At 35.7% G+C, this 14,849-nt stretch overlaps 1 protein-coding gene across 3 annotated transcripts; it reads right to left on the reverse strand.

The window, feature by feature from the left end:
• Positions 1-285: 285 nt before the first annotated feature.
• Positions 286-11,991, reverse strand: inpp5ka (inositol polyphosphate-5-phosphatase Ka). Of its 3 annotated transcripts, none has more exons than XM_016268010.1 (14): positions 11,874-11,991; positions 11,396-11,479; positions 9,396-9,500; positions 9,188-9,296; positions 7,249-7,365; positions 6,952-7,127; positions 6,728-6,839; positions 6,469-6,578; positions 5,989-6,015; positions 3,933-4,167; positions 3,708-3,845; positions 3,448-3,531; positions 3,248-3,352; positions 286-1,412 (listed from the first exon to the last, which is right to left on the reverse strand). In XM_016268010.1, exons 2-14 carry the CDS (start codon positions 11,467-11,469, stop codon positions 1,332-1,334), a joined length of 1,473 nt encoding a protein of 490 aa, XP_016123496.1. In that variant the 5' UTR covers positions 11,470-11,479; positions 11,874-11,991; the 3' UTR covers positions 286-1,331. The 3 variants fall into 3 exon arrangements, with proteins under 3 accessions (XP_016123496.1, XP_016123495.1, XP_016123497.1); XM_016268009.1 differs by having other exon boundaries at positions 11,865-11,991; XM_016268011.1 differs by lacking the exon at positions 5,989-6,015 and having other exon boundaries at positions 11,865-11,991.
• Positions 11,992-14,849: the final 2,858 nt, after the last annotated feature.

Consider the following 14,849-nt stretch of genomic DNA (forward strand, 5'->3'; position numbering starts at 1 on the left):
TTGAAGCTGCTCACCCTCTTCACTGGGGTCCCACTGCTCATAAGAGCAGTATAGGGCCGCTGCTGTCTCTTCATGATTGAAAACGAGGCTAAGTAGATTGTACAGTCGTGTACATCAATGTGGATCAATTTATTTATATATATATATATATATATGTGTGTGTGTGTGTGATGTAAAACCACCTCTATTTATCTCTCTCAGCATAGTTTTCATTATTAGTACTTTTTTAGTATTTTGCTATGATAATCAACAAAACCCAAATGAACAAGACTGTTTTCCTTTTTAATTTAAGTAACATTTATTTCATGTCATCAGTATGCATTTGTAGTTGTTAGAAAATAAAAAAGCTCTTCCTTTACAGAGAAATTTTGCTTTAGTCTTTTACCTTTTATACAGTATAATTTTATACAAATATATTCTATTTATACATTAGCATTAGTCTAACATTATAACAAATACACATTCTTTCAGCCAAAAGAGGACATATTTGGTTTGACAAATATGTTTAAGTACTCTGCGCAGAGTCTGCTTATACTTAACACGACAAGTAATGTCAAACTGTACTGACCACAAAAATACACTTGGTCAAACTGTATCATTTCTGCACATCCTTCAGTTATTCACACTCAATTTCAATGAGACACAAATAATATAATAATACCACTTCAGTATGAGTTATAAACATAAATAGATCCACAAAGTAAACACGTGCCATAAAAGTACTAAATTAAATTGTGCAAATGCAGCCTTATCTTGACAGTGTAACAGTCTGCAACGGAACGACAAAACAAGGACAACATTAGCAGTAACCATAAAGACTGAAATTCTGATGTACAGTAGATTAATAAAACATTTAGTTTAAAAAGTTACAAGATAAATGCATGCTAAATGTTTTGAGGGACTGTGGTAAAAGTAAGGCTGCGGTGTGAATTTATTCATTAAATTAATGAATTAATTTAATTTAATTAAATACATTACTGGTATGCTTTTCTTAATTTGTAACAACCTTTTTTCAAAGACTTTTTAGAATCTATTTCAATAATAAGAGTACAAATTTACATGTGCTTACTTAAAATACCACAATCTATTTGGGACTGGTCCCATCAACTGGCTGTGTTTTAAAATATACTGGCTTTGATTTATAATATTTTTTGGATTAAAAAAGAAAACACACTGTAGACACTGTATCACACACCAGTAAAACCTATAAACAGTAAAAACAATCAATTTTGGATGAAAATTGCGCTCGCTTGAATTCGCAGGTATGCTTGGTTTGACATCTGAGCTGTGGTTCGACAGCGTATGAAACAATGTGCACTTTAAACTTGGTCTTAACTGGCTACCGTTTCATCTAGTCTGTTGATATTTTCAGGCACTAAACCCTCTTCAATCGCCGCTCTGGATTCCTGCACCTAAAGTGAAAATTAAAATGGTTTTTAATAAAAAACAATTGAAAATCTGCCTTTCAAAAATTAATTATAAAATTCTAAAAATTAATTATTTACATAAAAACTGGTTAAATACAGTGCTACCATAAATCATATATATATATATATATATATATTAGGGCTGTAAAAATGGCTGAAAAACTAAATTAGAATTTTGTACTTAACTATTATCAAAATTCGAATTATATTATTATAAATGCATAATTTCAGTTAGGGTGAAGAAAAGATTTTGGCTTCTCTCCTGAGGCCACAAGAGGACACATTGAGCAAAATATTACTAATGCACGCTTATTCAAAGCATAAGATAAAATGACTATCTGTGAAAAAGTGCATAATGTTTATAAACCAATTATAATTAATTAAGTTGCTTAAACAACTATAAACAAAACAGCATCATGTACAGTATGTATGCATAGTTTAATACAAAGGACGGAAAGTCAATCACACAGAGTACATTTCTCATTTAAAAACATGAGATGCAGTGGGATGGGGGGGGGGGACGCCATAAAGTCTTGATATATGTTTTTTTCAAAGTTGAACTTGCATTAATTTTACATGGCTTTCTAAACATGTGGCTCCTTTGTGCGAGATGCGAGTGCAACGGTGATAGATGTCCCTCTAGAAAATGCGCGAAATATGTGTTCTGTGTGAATGGCTTGGTTTCAGTTTTGATCTAAACAAGATCTTCTCCGCATTGATGTTCTCTTTTTCCGCAATATTTGTAATTAACAACGCAGCAGCGCCATATCTAGTGGCTTCAACTGGATAGGTTAACAAAAACATTATAATGCAACTACACTTACATCGTCATCGTATCTCGTGCGCCACTGATAAGGCTGCCTCCTTAACGCACACCTAAAATTCGAATGCAACGTTTTTGCATTTGAATGTGGATTTCTATTTTAAATTTGATTTTTTTTTTTTTGACAGCCCTAATATGTGACCCTGGACCACAAATCCAGTCATAAGGGTACATATTTTTCGAAATTGAGATTTATACATAATCTGAAAGCTGAATAAATCATGCTGAAAGACCCAGCCACGTTTCATCTTCAGTGCCCTTGCTGATGGAAGGAGGTTTTCACTCAAAATCTCACGATACATGGCCCCATTCATTCTTTCGTTTACACGGATCAGTCGTCCTGGTCCCTTTGCAGAAAAACAGCCCCAAAGCATGATGTTTCCACCCCCATGCTTCACAGTAGGTATGGTGTTCTTTGGATGCAACTCAGCATTCTTTCTCCTCCAAACACGGCAATTTGAGTTTTTACCAAAAAGTTCTATTTTGGTGAAGTGACGAAGTGACGTGTGACGTGTGGCCAAGTATGGTGACCCATACTCAGAATTAGTGCTCTGCATTTACCCATCCAAAGTGCACACACACAGCAGTGAACACACACAAACCGTGAACACACACCCGGAGCAGTGGGCAGCCATTTATGCTGCGGCGCCCGGGGAGCAGTTGGGGTTCGGTGCCTTGCTCAAGGGCACCTCAGTCATGGTATTGCAGGTGGGAGAGAGTGCTGTACATTCACCCCCCCCCCCTACAATCCCTGCCGGTACGAGACTCGAACCCACATCCTTTGGGTTATGAGTCCGACTCTCTAACCATTAGGCCACGACTTCCCCGTGGCCTAATGTCATATGGTCTTTAAGTGGGAGAACTTGCACAATTGGTGGCTGACTAAATACTTTTTTGCCCCACTGTATATATTTACACACACACACATAATAACACGCACACATACACATAATTGAGGTTATTTATACACAAAATATAGAAGTAAAATATTACTCACCTTGAAAGGTTGACTAATACCCACAATGCACTGCAAGCTGCTGCTGTAATAGCACAGCACACATTCTCCCCCAAGAACTGGAATTTCATCTTTGTTCACATAAACCTGTGAACAAAGAAAACTGAATTTACTACTCAGTTGCTTATTAGACAAAATATACGACAGCCTTTAAAGAAACATAGATAGCAAATGTCACATACCTGAAAGAGCTGATCACTGAAAGACACCTGGTCATCCTTCACCCAGGTGTACGTGATATAGTCTGAAACACTTTTAAAACCGACCTGTGAAGTGACAAGCACAAGGTCTATGTTAAAAACACCCTGGATAAAATCTACTTCACAATACATTATTTTAGTATCACTACTGTAACCGTATACGCTTATATAGTTAGTTCTATTTTATTATTTGCAGTCTGTGACCTTATCAGAACAGACCACATTTTGGGAACCTCTCTCACCTTATATAAACCGATCCAGTCCCAGGCACTGGAGGGAAAGGACTGAAGAAGGCTGTAGGTTATGAGGGCGTCAAAGTCGGCACTCCACTCTCCTTCAGCAGACACCTGCACCAATGGCGTCTCATACATCTTTTTCAACTAATTGTGGAGAAAGAAATGGTCACACTTGGTAGTATTTTATAGAACAAAAGTGACTATTATTTTAGCCAAACTCCACCTCCCCACCTCTAAGTGGAAGATGCCGATGACAGGCTTATGGTCGCTAATGCCGTACTCCATTTTACTTGTGTAATACTCCTGGCTCAGTTTTATAGGGAACTCGTCTTTATGTTCTTCCTGCAGTTGTTTCTTTGGCTCCTCTTCATTGTGACCGTCTTCATTAGCCTCCTCTGTTGGCGAGGACTTGGGTTTCACTCTCCAGAGAATCCTGTCACACCACGCAGGCTTGCGTTTCTTCCCACTAGCCAATCACAAAGACAGGAAAACAAGTTTAAAACCGTTAATAACATACAATAAAGTTGTTGATTTGAATCCCTTTTCCAGAATTGCACTGCTTTCAACTGGAAGAACATTGGCATGTCTTTCTGTACGGCCATCATTCATTTTGTGAAAATGAATTCATGTGGCATGCTTTTATAACTAAGAAAGTCATGCACCAAATACACCCCGGACAGAATGGTGGCATATAGATCTCTCACATGGACACAAAGTTGCTCTAAGATTTTTGGGGGCTGTGAGAGAACAGCAACAAATAAAAAATAAAAAAAAAAAACATAAGGATTTAAGAATAAAAACTCGCAATGTCCTTGTTGTTTGAAATTATAAAATGTGATATACAAATAAATTTGAATTAAACTAAAAATATTTCTGTAATATTCTAATATAAGGTATAGAAAACAAAATGATTTTAAAGATTTAAATAAATCACTTCAATTTAATACAAACTAAATATTGTGCAGATAATATTTGTAACATTTGTTTTGGGTTTGTAATTTGACATTAAATATTATATTATATATATTATATTTAATGACATTAAATATATACGTATATGATTAAATATATGATTTACACCACTTGACAAAAAAACTTTGTCAAAAGAAATTAATACTTTTAATCAGCAAGGATGTGTTAAATTGATCAAAAGTGTGTACATTAATGAGGAAAAAAACTTAACTTGAATGATTTTAGCAAATGGCTGCAATATAACAAAGAGTGAAAATTTTAAGGGGGTCTGAATACTTTCCGTACCCACTGTATATAGTTAAATTGATCAAAAATGACAGTAAAAACTTTTAAATTGTTACAAAAAAATCTATATCAAATAAATGCATTTTATTTGTATTCATCAAAGAATCCTGAAAAAATGCATCACGGGTTCCACAAAATATTAAGCAGCACAACTGTTATTGATAACATTGATGACAATAATAAAAATTGTTTCTTGTGCACCAAATCAGCATATTAGGATGATTTCTGAAGGATCATGTGACACTGAAGCCTGGATTAATGATGCTGAAAATTCAGCTTTGCATCACAGGAATAAAATACATAAAATAGAAAACAGTTCCTCTACATTGTAATAATATTTCACAAAATCACTGTTTGTAATGTATTTTTGATCAAATAAATGCATCCTTGTTGAGCAAAGGAGACCTATTTAAAAAAAAATTAAACTAATCTTATAAACCCCAAACTTTTGAATGGTAGTGGCCTTTATATTTTAGGAAGGGAGTAAATTACAAGAGGATCATCATATTTTGTAGATCCCTGTGTCAATCAACTGCTCTAAAACACAAGTCCTTGAGTGTCTCTGATGTGAGTTCAGTCACGCTGCATCTCCTTTAGGAGGTCAAAAAGCATTTTCACTAAGCGAGCCGATTCGTCCACATGCTTGATGACCGTGTATGTTGCAAAGATCTGAACAGCTGCTAGAACCGACAGCATTGAAACACAGATGACATGATTAATACTTAAACTCTTTGCAACACACAACAGCAACTATATGTAAACAGACTGGATCTATATGGATGTTATTGGTTTATGTATGGTGCTTCATTTCAGCAGTAGATTAATGGGTGTTACAGGACGGGATGGGTGGAACGCAATGCACTGGTCTGCATTAAAGTGTGAATGAGGTCTGTCAGCTCTAGGGCAAAGAAAAAGGCTTTCCGCTGCCTGACGGGAGTGCTACAAACAGGGAAAGGAATGATGGTGGAATGCTAGATAAGCAGGGTAGGAAGGTTCAAGTTAAGAAGCACATGGGAATTTTAAGGCTTACTTAAAACCAAACCATGTCTTCTGTACCCTGCAGGGGTGAAAAAGAGCATGTATGAACATCTGACAAAACAGTTCAAAACAGCCCTGGAATAGGAGCTGCGGGAGATTCAGGATATTATAGTGATTACTGTTGCCTTCACTGCTATCTAGGAAATGCACTATAATTGAAATCAACATGAAATTCATTTTAATTCCATAATCAAGTGTGTGTGTGTGTGTGTGTGTGTGTGTGTGAAACAAAATATTCAAAAGAGGACAAAAAGTAGAGCAGAACTTGATTTTATCCCTCAGGAATTGATTGTATTATGAAAAGTCTCTGGTTTTCTTATGAATAATGAACAACAATTAAATCATTTACAGTAAGACCAGGAATGTGCATTAAGAAATTTAAGATTTCATGTCGACTTTCAAACCAATGACTTTCAAAAAATACTGAGAATGAAAGTACAATATACAGCAGGATATAAGTTGTGTCATTTACCTTGTGTCGTAGTCATCTGAGTGCAAATCAAATTTATAGGTGGGCTGAAAGTCTAGAGGTCCCTCTTCAAACTTCTGCAAAGTAGCTTCCTTCTGCTTCATCATGGTGAGCTGGTGAGATATTGGACATGCACAGACGCAAACTAACATTACTGCATAAATTGAGTTATTAATTCTGGAACGGCAGATAAATGATTCATATGTTAGTACATTGTTCATTTACATGTATAGACATTGTTACTACATCTATTGATCAGTACCTGATCTTTAGGCCAAAGAAGATTGAAACGCTGGCTGGTGATGCAGTTCCTTACAAAGAGCATCCCGTGGTCCTCAATACGAAAATTCAAATCCCCAAACCAGAACACCACCCTAGAATGCGTATGCAATAAAGAGCAATGTAGATAAATGATAAGGAATAATGACCAAAAATCATACACAGAAGACTTTTATGTGGTTATTATTATTCATGACTGGGACTAACTTGTGATCCAAAATGCGTGGTGTGTTTTTGGTGTCAAAGGTCTGAGCATCTAGAATATACTCAAAGTCATCCACCCTCTGAGAGGCGTAGTTCATGTGGGCGGTCAGGTGACAGTTCAGGAAGCAGAGCATGTGACCGTAGAAAGACAGACGGATGGACACACCTCCTTTATTACCCTTTAATTTTAGGAAAATAGAGATTAATTTTCATTCACAGCTAATTTTTGTTTCAATTTTCATTAGGTTTATCAAAAGTTGCTCTCAAAACTATAACTAACTTGCATTTCCTTGGTCTTACCCAGTAGCCGTAGAGTCCTGTGCGGGTGTAAGTGACCTGAATGTCTCTGATAAATGGGGCGTGCTCCAGCTTGGAAAAGAAAAGCAGGAGTAGACCCTGCATCCGTATGGAGGACACCTGAATTGGGCACAATAAATACATTTATATAATTAAATTAATATATTAATATTAATATAATTAATATAATAGATTTAATCACAAATTTTCACTGTAATTATAGATTATATTTATGCATTATAGGTTCATGGTAAGACTTTATTTTAAGGACCAATTCTCAATATTAACTAGTTGCTTATTAGCATGCAGCATATTGGCTGTTTATTAGTATTTATGAAACACACATTAATGCCTTATTTCTGCATGACCATCTTTTAGATCTCATAATCCTATCCCATACCTAAACTTAATAACTACCTTACTAACTATTAATAAGCAGCAAATTAGTTGTTTGTTGAGGCAAAAATCATAGTTAATAGTTAGCTGATAGTGAGAATTGGTCCTTAAAACTGAAGTGTTACCAAATTCATTATACCAAATTTATTATTAATTCATTATAAGTTCCACTCTAAGTTCGTCTGCTTTGGGAAAGCTAGCGTGTCTCCGACATAGTGATAACACTCGTTGCCTTCTCTAGTGCAGCTCAACCAGGTCTCGTCCCATTCGTGAGATCACAAATCCCAGGAAAATATGTGTTGTAGTCCAAACGAGTCGTTCGTTGTAGTTTTTGAAAAGTGCTTTCTGTTCAATAAAATATCTCCTTTTGAAGTGGACTTTGAAGTTTGTAACTTTGCAGATCTTTTTTTATGCTCAAACAGCAACATTACAGACTAACTAAAGTTGAAAAAGTGAAAAAGCATAATTGGACCCCTTTAAGTCAAATGTAATAGTGTAATATAGGTAACACTTTATTTTAAGGTCCAATTCTCACTATTAACTAGTCGCTTATTAGCATGCATATTACTAGCATATTGGTTGTTTATTAGTACTTATAAAGCACATATTAATGCCTTATTCTGCACGACCATATTTTAGATCCCTTAATCCTATCCCATACCTGAAGTTAACAAACACCTAAACTAAAGTGTAACCAAGTTCATTATACCAAATGTATTATTAATTCATTATAGGTTCATTAAGTCAAATGTAATAATGTAATGAAATATATAAATGTCTATATATTATAAATAATATATTACAATGTATATCATTACATATAATTTCAATTGTGTAAATTTCAATTATTTAAATGCGCTATTTATTATTATTTAAACTTAAATATATAATTATATAAATTCTAACAATTCATATTAAAAATTAATTGTAATTACAAATTATTTATCAATTATAACTGTAATTACATAAATATGTAATTAAAGTATATATATACAGTATATACACACACATAAATATATATATATATATATATAATTCTATTACATTATTAACATATATTTAAGTTAAATATATATTATAAATATGTAATAAAACATTAGTAAACTTAAAAATAAATAAAATTTCCCATGCATTACAAATTTCCAAATTTCCCATTTAATGCACTGTATTTTATGTATTGCACTGTATTTTATGCAACCCAAAATTATTGCACTGTATTTTATGTATAACCATTTTCTATTTTTAACTGTCTTAAATTCATTTTAAATTCAAATTCTTTTTAAATTCCTTTTTATTTTTGTGATTATTTTTTTATTTTACTTTCTTTTATGTAAAGCACTTTGAATTACCATTGTGTATGAAATGTGCTATATAAATAAACTTGCCTTGCCTTGCCATGCATGTCTACCAGTCAGAGCTTCTCTATAAGCTAAGAAATCAATCAGTCCATCAGGTCAGTGGTATAATCCACTGTTTCATAGTGAATCACATAATTAGTATGATAATGAACAAAAGCATCTTCGTATGAGTCATCTATAATCAGCACCTTGATATAACCCAAAGGGGCCAGCGTGTTCATGAAGACGTGACTCCAGGAGTCCTCAAAGGCCAAATCTGTGACAAACTTGAGAGGTGCAGCCTTCACCTCCTGCAGCCTGAACAGGAGCAGCATCACAGATGTTAGGACACGGAGGTGAGATAACTGTCATTATTTACATTATGGTGTGTCTCTTGATTCAAATATTGAAACTCACCCGATCACATAGAGATCGGGTTTCTTCGGGGAGTTGAGCTGAAGCAGAGAGTTCACATCATCAGGAGGCTCAGCTGTGGCCACATTCCACGTGACGACGTACAGCCTGTGGGTAAAAGAAAGACAGATTCAGTTCAATAAAATAACAGTTCTGCTTGTGTAACTCCTGTCCTTACAGAACTCCTAAGATTAATAATAACACCATTTCAACTAATCAACCAAGAAATTCTAAGCATATCACACTTAAACAGCTCGATCCATTTAACCATTTTTAAGAACTACTAAGGTTTAAAATGTCTCTTCCCCTGAAGTTCATTAACTCAAATGCACTGACACTTATGTTCATTTCTCTGGAAAAACAGATAAAAAGGTGTTCAGTCGCCACAAAACCAAGCTCGACACCTGCAGTCAGATTTAGATCTGCCAGACAAGACAACAAGAGAAGTGAAAGACAAAACCTGAATTGGTCTTTCTTAGGTCGGCCCGCAATCTGCCTGCAGACGAGAAAAGCCTCATCTAATGTTTTAGCCACCTGGGCGTGGAGTTTATCATCAGGGTCCAGATCGTCCACGCAGGTCATGAGCATAGCCAGACGCTGTCGCACATACAGACGGCTGCTGGTGGACTCTGTGCCGGTGCTGGCCACGCTGTCAGAGCGTGATCGCAGGTTTTCGCAAAAATATTCAGATATTTCCTCCATGCTGAGCGACAGTGGCTGGTCACGTGAAAATGGCCCGAGTGTTATAGCGTGCCTTGATAGATATTTAGACTTGAGTTCCGGGGAAGCAAAGCCAGTTGTTCCAAGAATTAATAATACAGTAAAGTGTGTGATATAGGCTGCAGAGGGAGTAAAAGGAGGCTGTAGTGTAGGCGGACTTTTAGATTTAAAGATTAAAACCCTAATCTGGTTTAACAAGGGCCTATGTGGCCCACCCAACACATTCAATCTAAACTACAATAGTGACCCTCAATATGCCATTTACACAATACACTGGATAAACTATTTCTCTGACATCAATTCTTATTTCTGATCAGACACACACACACACACATACATACAGCATATACACATACACACAAAACCTTTATTAAAACCAAAATTAATTATATAATATAGTGTGTGATGAATACAAATCCTTGCATCCTGTTAATCTTGAATAGAAATACTATTTATAATATTTACTATATAGTTAGGAAACCGTAAAAACAGTTTGGTTCTCCATACACGACCGAAACCCCCCACATGAACAGAAACCTGTTGTAAAACCAAAGTGCGTTTAGAAAGCTGATCCCAATGTGCTTATCCCTGCTTCATGCCTTCACCATTTCAGCAAACAAGAGACTAAACTGTTCACCTTCTAGAATTCTGGATGTTGAAACAGAAAAAGCGCTTTAGGTCTTTAATCGACAACCTTGTGACAAAATTACAACACATGTTCGTGCTCCATGAGAAGAAAATCTGAATGGATAAGTATAGCAATAGCTGAAGTCGTGGCCTAATGGTTTGAGTCAGACTCGTAACCCAAAGGTTGCGGGTTCGAGTCTCGTACCGGCAGGGATTGTAGGTGGGGGGAGTGAATGCACAGCGCTCTCTCCCACCTTCAATACCACGACTGAGGTGCCCTTGAGCAAGGCACCAAACCCCCAACTGCTCCCCGGGCGCCGCAGCAAAAATGGCTGCCCACTGCTCCGAGTGTGTGTTCACGGTGTGTGTGTTCACTACTGTGTGTGTGCACTTAGGATGGGTTAAATGCAGAGCACTAATTCCAAGTATGGGTCACCATACTTGGCCACATGTCACTTCACATTGACAATGACAGAATACATGTGCTTAAAAAGTTATGATGGAAATCCATCCAATAATGGTTGTAGGTTTAAACCTCAAATGAGGTGATTCTTGATTACTACTGTGGCTTGAACAATAGTAAAAAAAAACAAACAATACCAATAACTTAGAATAAGAAAGCATATGCTGAATAAAGAATAAGATGAGATATTTACCCAAAAGTGTCCATCTTGCGGTTTTTCTGCTCCAGACTGACAGAATTCAAAGCCTGTGACAAATCTTCCTCCATCCTCTCCAAGCTGTCAAACATACGAGCACATGTTTTTCTCATGAACCTGCTCTGCATCTCATGTGCATCAAAATTCATCCTAATAAAACCACTAATATTCTCATTTTAAGCACAGAATCGGTGCCGTTAATGCAACACCTGTAAATAAGACATGTCGTAATATAATCACAATTATACGATTAATTCACTGGCTCTTAGATTTTGCTGTGGCTATAAAATTTTAAATATAGATTATGACAACGTCAGGATTATATTCAGTGTCAAATGTTGCATGAATACTCTCAGCACAGATTAAGGCAACACTTCTCATATCACTGTACATGCTAAAAAAAAATGATGCAACATATTGTTGAGAAAATCTAGGATGAATATGTTTAAAACTGTTTTCAAACAACCAGCTAAACCTCGTTGTCTTCGCTTCCGCAGTCTCAAAGTCTCTGTGGTGTTAAACAATTAGTGGAGACAAAAAGATCCCGTAACATCACGAGCTGTGCACTGTATTATGAGAGAGGGTGTGTGAATCTTCACGCAAACTTAACTCAACAGTTCATGGCTGCTGGAAAGTTAGAATAAAAGTCCTTAAGGTGCGCCGCTCTTGGGAGCTACTACTATGGAGGACGAAAACTGCAAAAACAATAAATAAATAAATACACAAATAAATAAATGTGTGCATAAATACACGTATTCTTGTTTAAATACATAAATGAATAATTAAACATGTGAAGAAAGTAGGCAAATAAATCAAATAAATTGGTGGGCAAATGGAAAATGTTTAAGGAAATGCTAAACTCACCCTAACTATTTTCCTTTGATCACTCATTTATTTCTGAATGTAGTTCCAATTTTTCCCCCCTCTGCGCAACATGCTAATGAGAGGGTGTCAATTATGCAAGAGTAGGCGGATCGTGTGTGACGCGCTTGAGCGTTTGCCTGCGCATGCATATTAACTTCATCAATCAAGGTGACTGATTAGTATCTTACACTTTTTCATAGGGTTAGTTTAGTAGTTATAATCATGAGAGAGCTAAATCATAAAAGATTTTAAGTGGCCAATGTAAAATATTGCTTACATAGCTCTTAATTGCAATACTGAACCGTTATTTGCTTAATAAACATACTTTTGTCACTTGTATTTTCTGTTCTGATAACTAATGGGAAAAAACTATCTGTTCCTAAACCACTTCATACCAGTTCTCAAGGATGTATATGAGCCTCTGTTTGTACAATAATAAATTGAGAATCAACTGAGATGTACCCTTGTGTATGTCACTAATTTGGTTCGCCCGCCGTAAAGAGAGAGAGATTGCTGCAGATCGACTTGGTTGTAGAAGATTGTTTACTGACCATAAAAATTATCTTACACATACCTAAACAACGAGCAGGTAAAACCATCCTAATAAACACTAGCTGCCATAAAAAGAACGAGCCCTTTTTCCACGGATAAAGTGAATATCGGGTTACAAAAAATGACGTCTGGAATCGACACTGGCCATCTCTTTGGGTCGTTTGTAAAGTCACAGATACTGTACAGACAATACAGCTCAGTTTTTTATGTATCTTGCTCTGTTGAATGGAAAAAGTGACTTTACGTAGGCCATACTGGATTAACACCATGCATTTCCTGTCAGAGTGAAAGGATTGTTTTCCCCATGCTATGCCACGCCCCCAGCTATGACATGACCCCGACCAAGTCCATGGTTGACACCCTCTCATTAGCATGTTGCGTAGAGGAAAAATAAATACTACATTCATTCTGAACTACATTCACATGAACTACATTCAGAAATAAATGAGTGATCAAAGGAAAATAAATAGGATGAGTTTAGCATTTCCTTAAATATTTTCCATTTGCCCACCAATTTATTTTATTTATTTGCCTACTTTCATCACATGTTTAATTATTTCTATATGTATTTAAACAAGAATTTGTGTATTTATACACACATTTATTTATTTATTTGCACATTTATTCATTTATTTGTGTATTTATTTATTTATTGTTTTTGCAGGTTTCATTCTCCATATACTACAGGTTTTACTCTAGTTAAAATTAAACTTTTAACTTTTTAGATTATGTATTTAGCATGATCTTATTAAAAATGCATATTTGCATAAAAAATAATTTTGTACTCCACAGAAAATGACACACCTTATTTATTTATTTATTTATAAAATATTAAAATAAAATACAGATAACAACAATTTTGTTTAGTGCTTTTTGTGCTTGGCAAATGTGGACCTAATTAAACTGTGTAAAAAAATAAACTTGCTTATTATTTTATTTTTTGTCGTCATTTTATTTAGTTAAAAAAAAAAAAATCGTAAACAAATAAATTTTTGCAGCGCCCTGTTGTTAAGATGTCAAAAAGGTTTACTATTTCAAAGTTAGATTTTTTTTTTTTATTGCAAATATAAACAAGCTTCAACATAAATTACAGGAAGAAGTAGAATGTAAAATATATTAAAAGTAAAATTTTTAGGCTGGTCTGCCTCAGCAGTTTAACAGCACTCGTCAATGTCAAAACTGAGATATGCCAAAAATTCCAAAGAAGAAGAAGAAAATGATTGAGATGGCCAATCAAATTTAAGTAATAGCGCGAATGTGCTAGTTTAAAGGGGTCATATGATGCTTTTTTTAAAGATCATTATTTCGTGTATTTGGTGTAACAGAATATGTTGACATGCTTTAATGTTCAAAAAACACATTATTTTTCAAATACTGTACATTATTGTAGGTCCATATGCCCCGCCTCTCTCAATCTCAAACGCTTAGTTTTCTACAAAGTCCCTCCTTCCGACAAGTGCAGTCTGCTCTGATTGGCCAGCTGACCCAGTGCATTGTGATTGGCCGAAAACCGCAAGCACTCGTCAGAAATGTAACGCCCCTTACCATGATCGTGAGCTTCATCTTTCAAAATAAATGTAAAGACAGTAAATAATGTCATTAGTTTTACCATCAGTTCAAGCCCGAAAGGGGAACAGAGTCGCGTGACAGACACAGTGATGAAGCTGGTATGTGTTTGCAGTACAACACATACCACATACAATTTCAAGCCACGGTTAAGACAGCTGACTCCACTGTGATGTGACCCTGTCTCTCTCTCACTCTCTCTTTCTCTCTCTCTTACACACACACACACGCGCACACACACACACACACACACACACGCACGATGCGCAAAACTCCGCATTTGAACAGTCAATAGCAAATACTTAAACTAATAACAAAACAGTAGCTGATTCAGAAGCGCCAGATTGTCATAGCAAAGTCAGAATGACCTCCTCTACTAGGTTCACGAAACGGTCGTCCATAAAATTAGGGCTGCACGATTAATCGCATGCGATATTTAACGCGCATCTTGTCAGAAAGCCGGTTCTGT

Source organism: Sinocyclocheilus grahami, unplaced genomic scaffold, assembly GCF_001515645.1.
Source record: "Sinocyclocheilus grahami isolate Dianchi unplaced genomic scaffold, SAMN03320097.WGS_v1.1 scaffold42.1, whole genome shotgun sequence".
In the NCBI taxonomy this organism is placed as follows: domain Eukaryota; kingdom Metazoa; phylum Chordata; class Actinopteri; order Cypriniformes; family Cyprinidae; genus Sinocyclocheilus; species Sinocyclocheilus grahami.

Excerpts from the sequence above, each read along its gene's own strand:
- inpp5ka (XM_016268010.1), bottom strand. The coding sequence starts at position 11,469 with ATGGAGGAAGATTTGTCACAGGCTTTGAATTCTGTCAGTCTGGAGCAG. Across the intron at positions 9,501-11,395 it reads CGCAAGATGGACACTTTTGG|GCTGTACGTCGTCACGTGGA; the intron begins GTAAATATCTCA and ends TTTTACCCACAG. Across the intron at positions 1,413-3,247 it reads GTATTAGTCAACCTTTCAAG|GTGCAGGAATCCAGAGCGGC; the intron begins GTGAGTAATATT and ends TTTTCACTTTAG.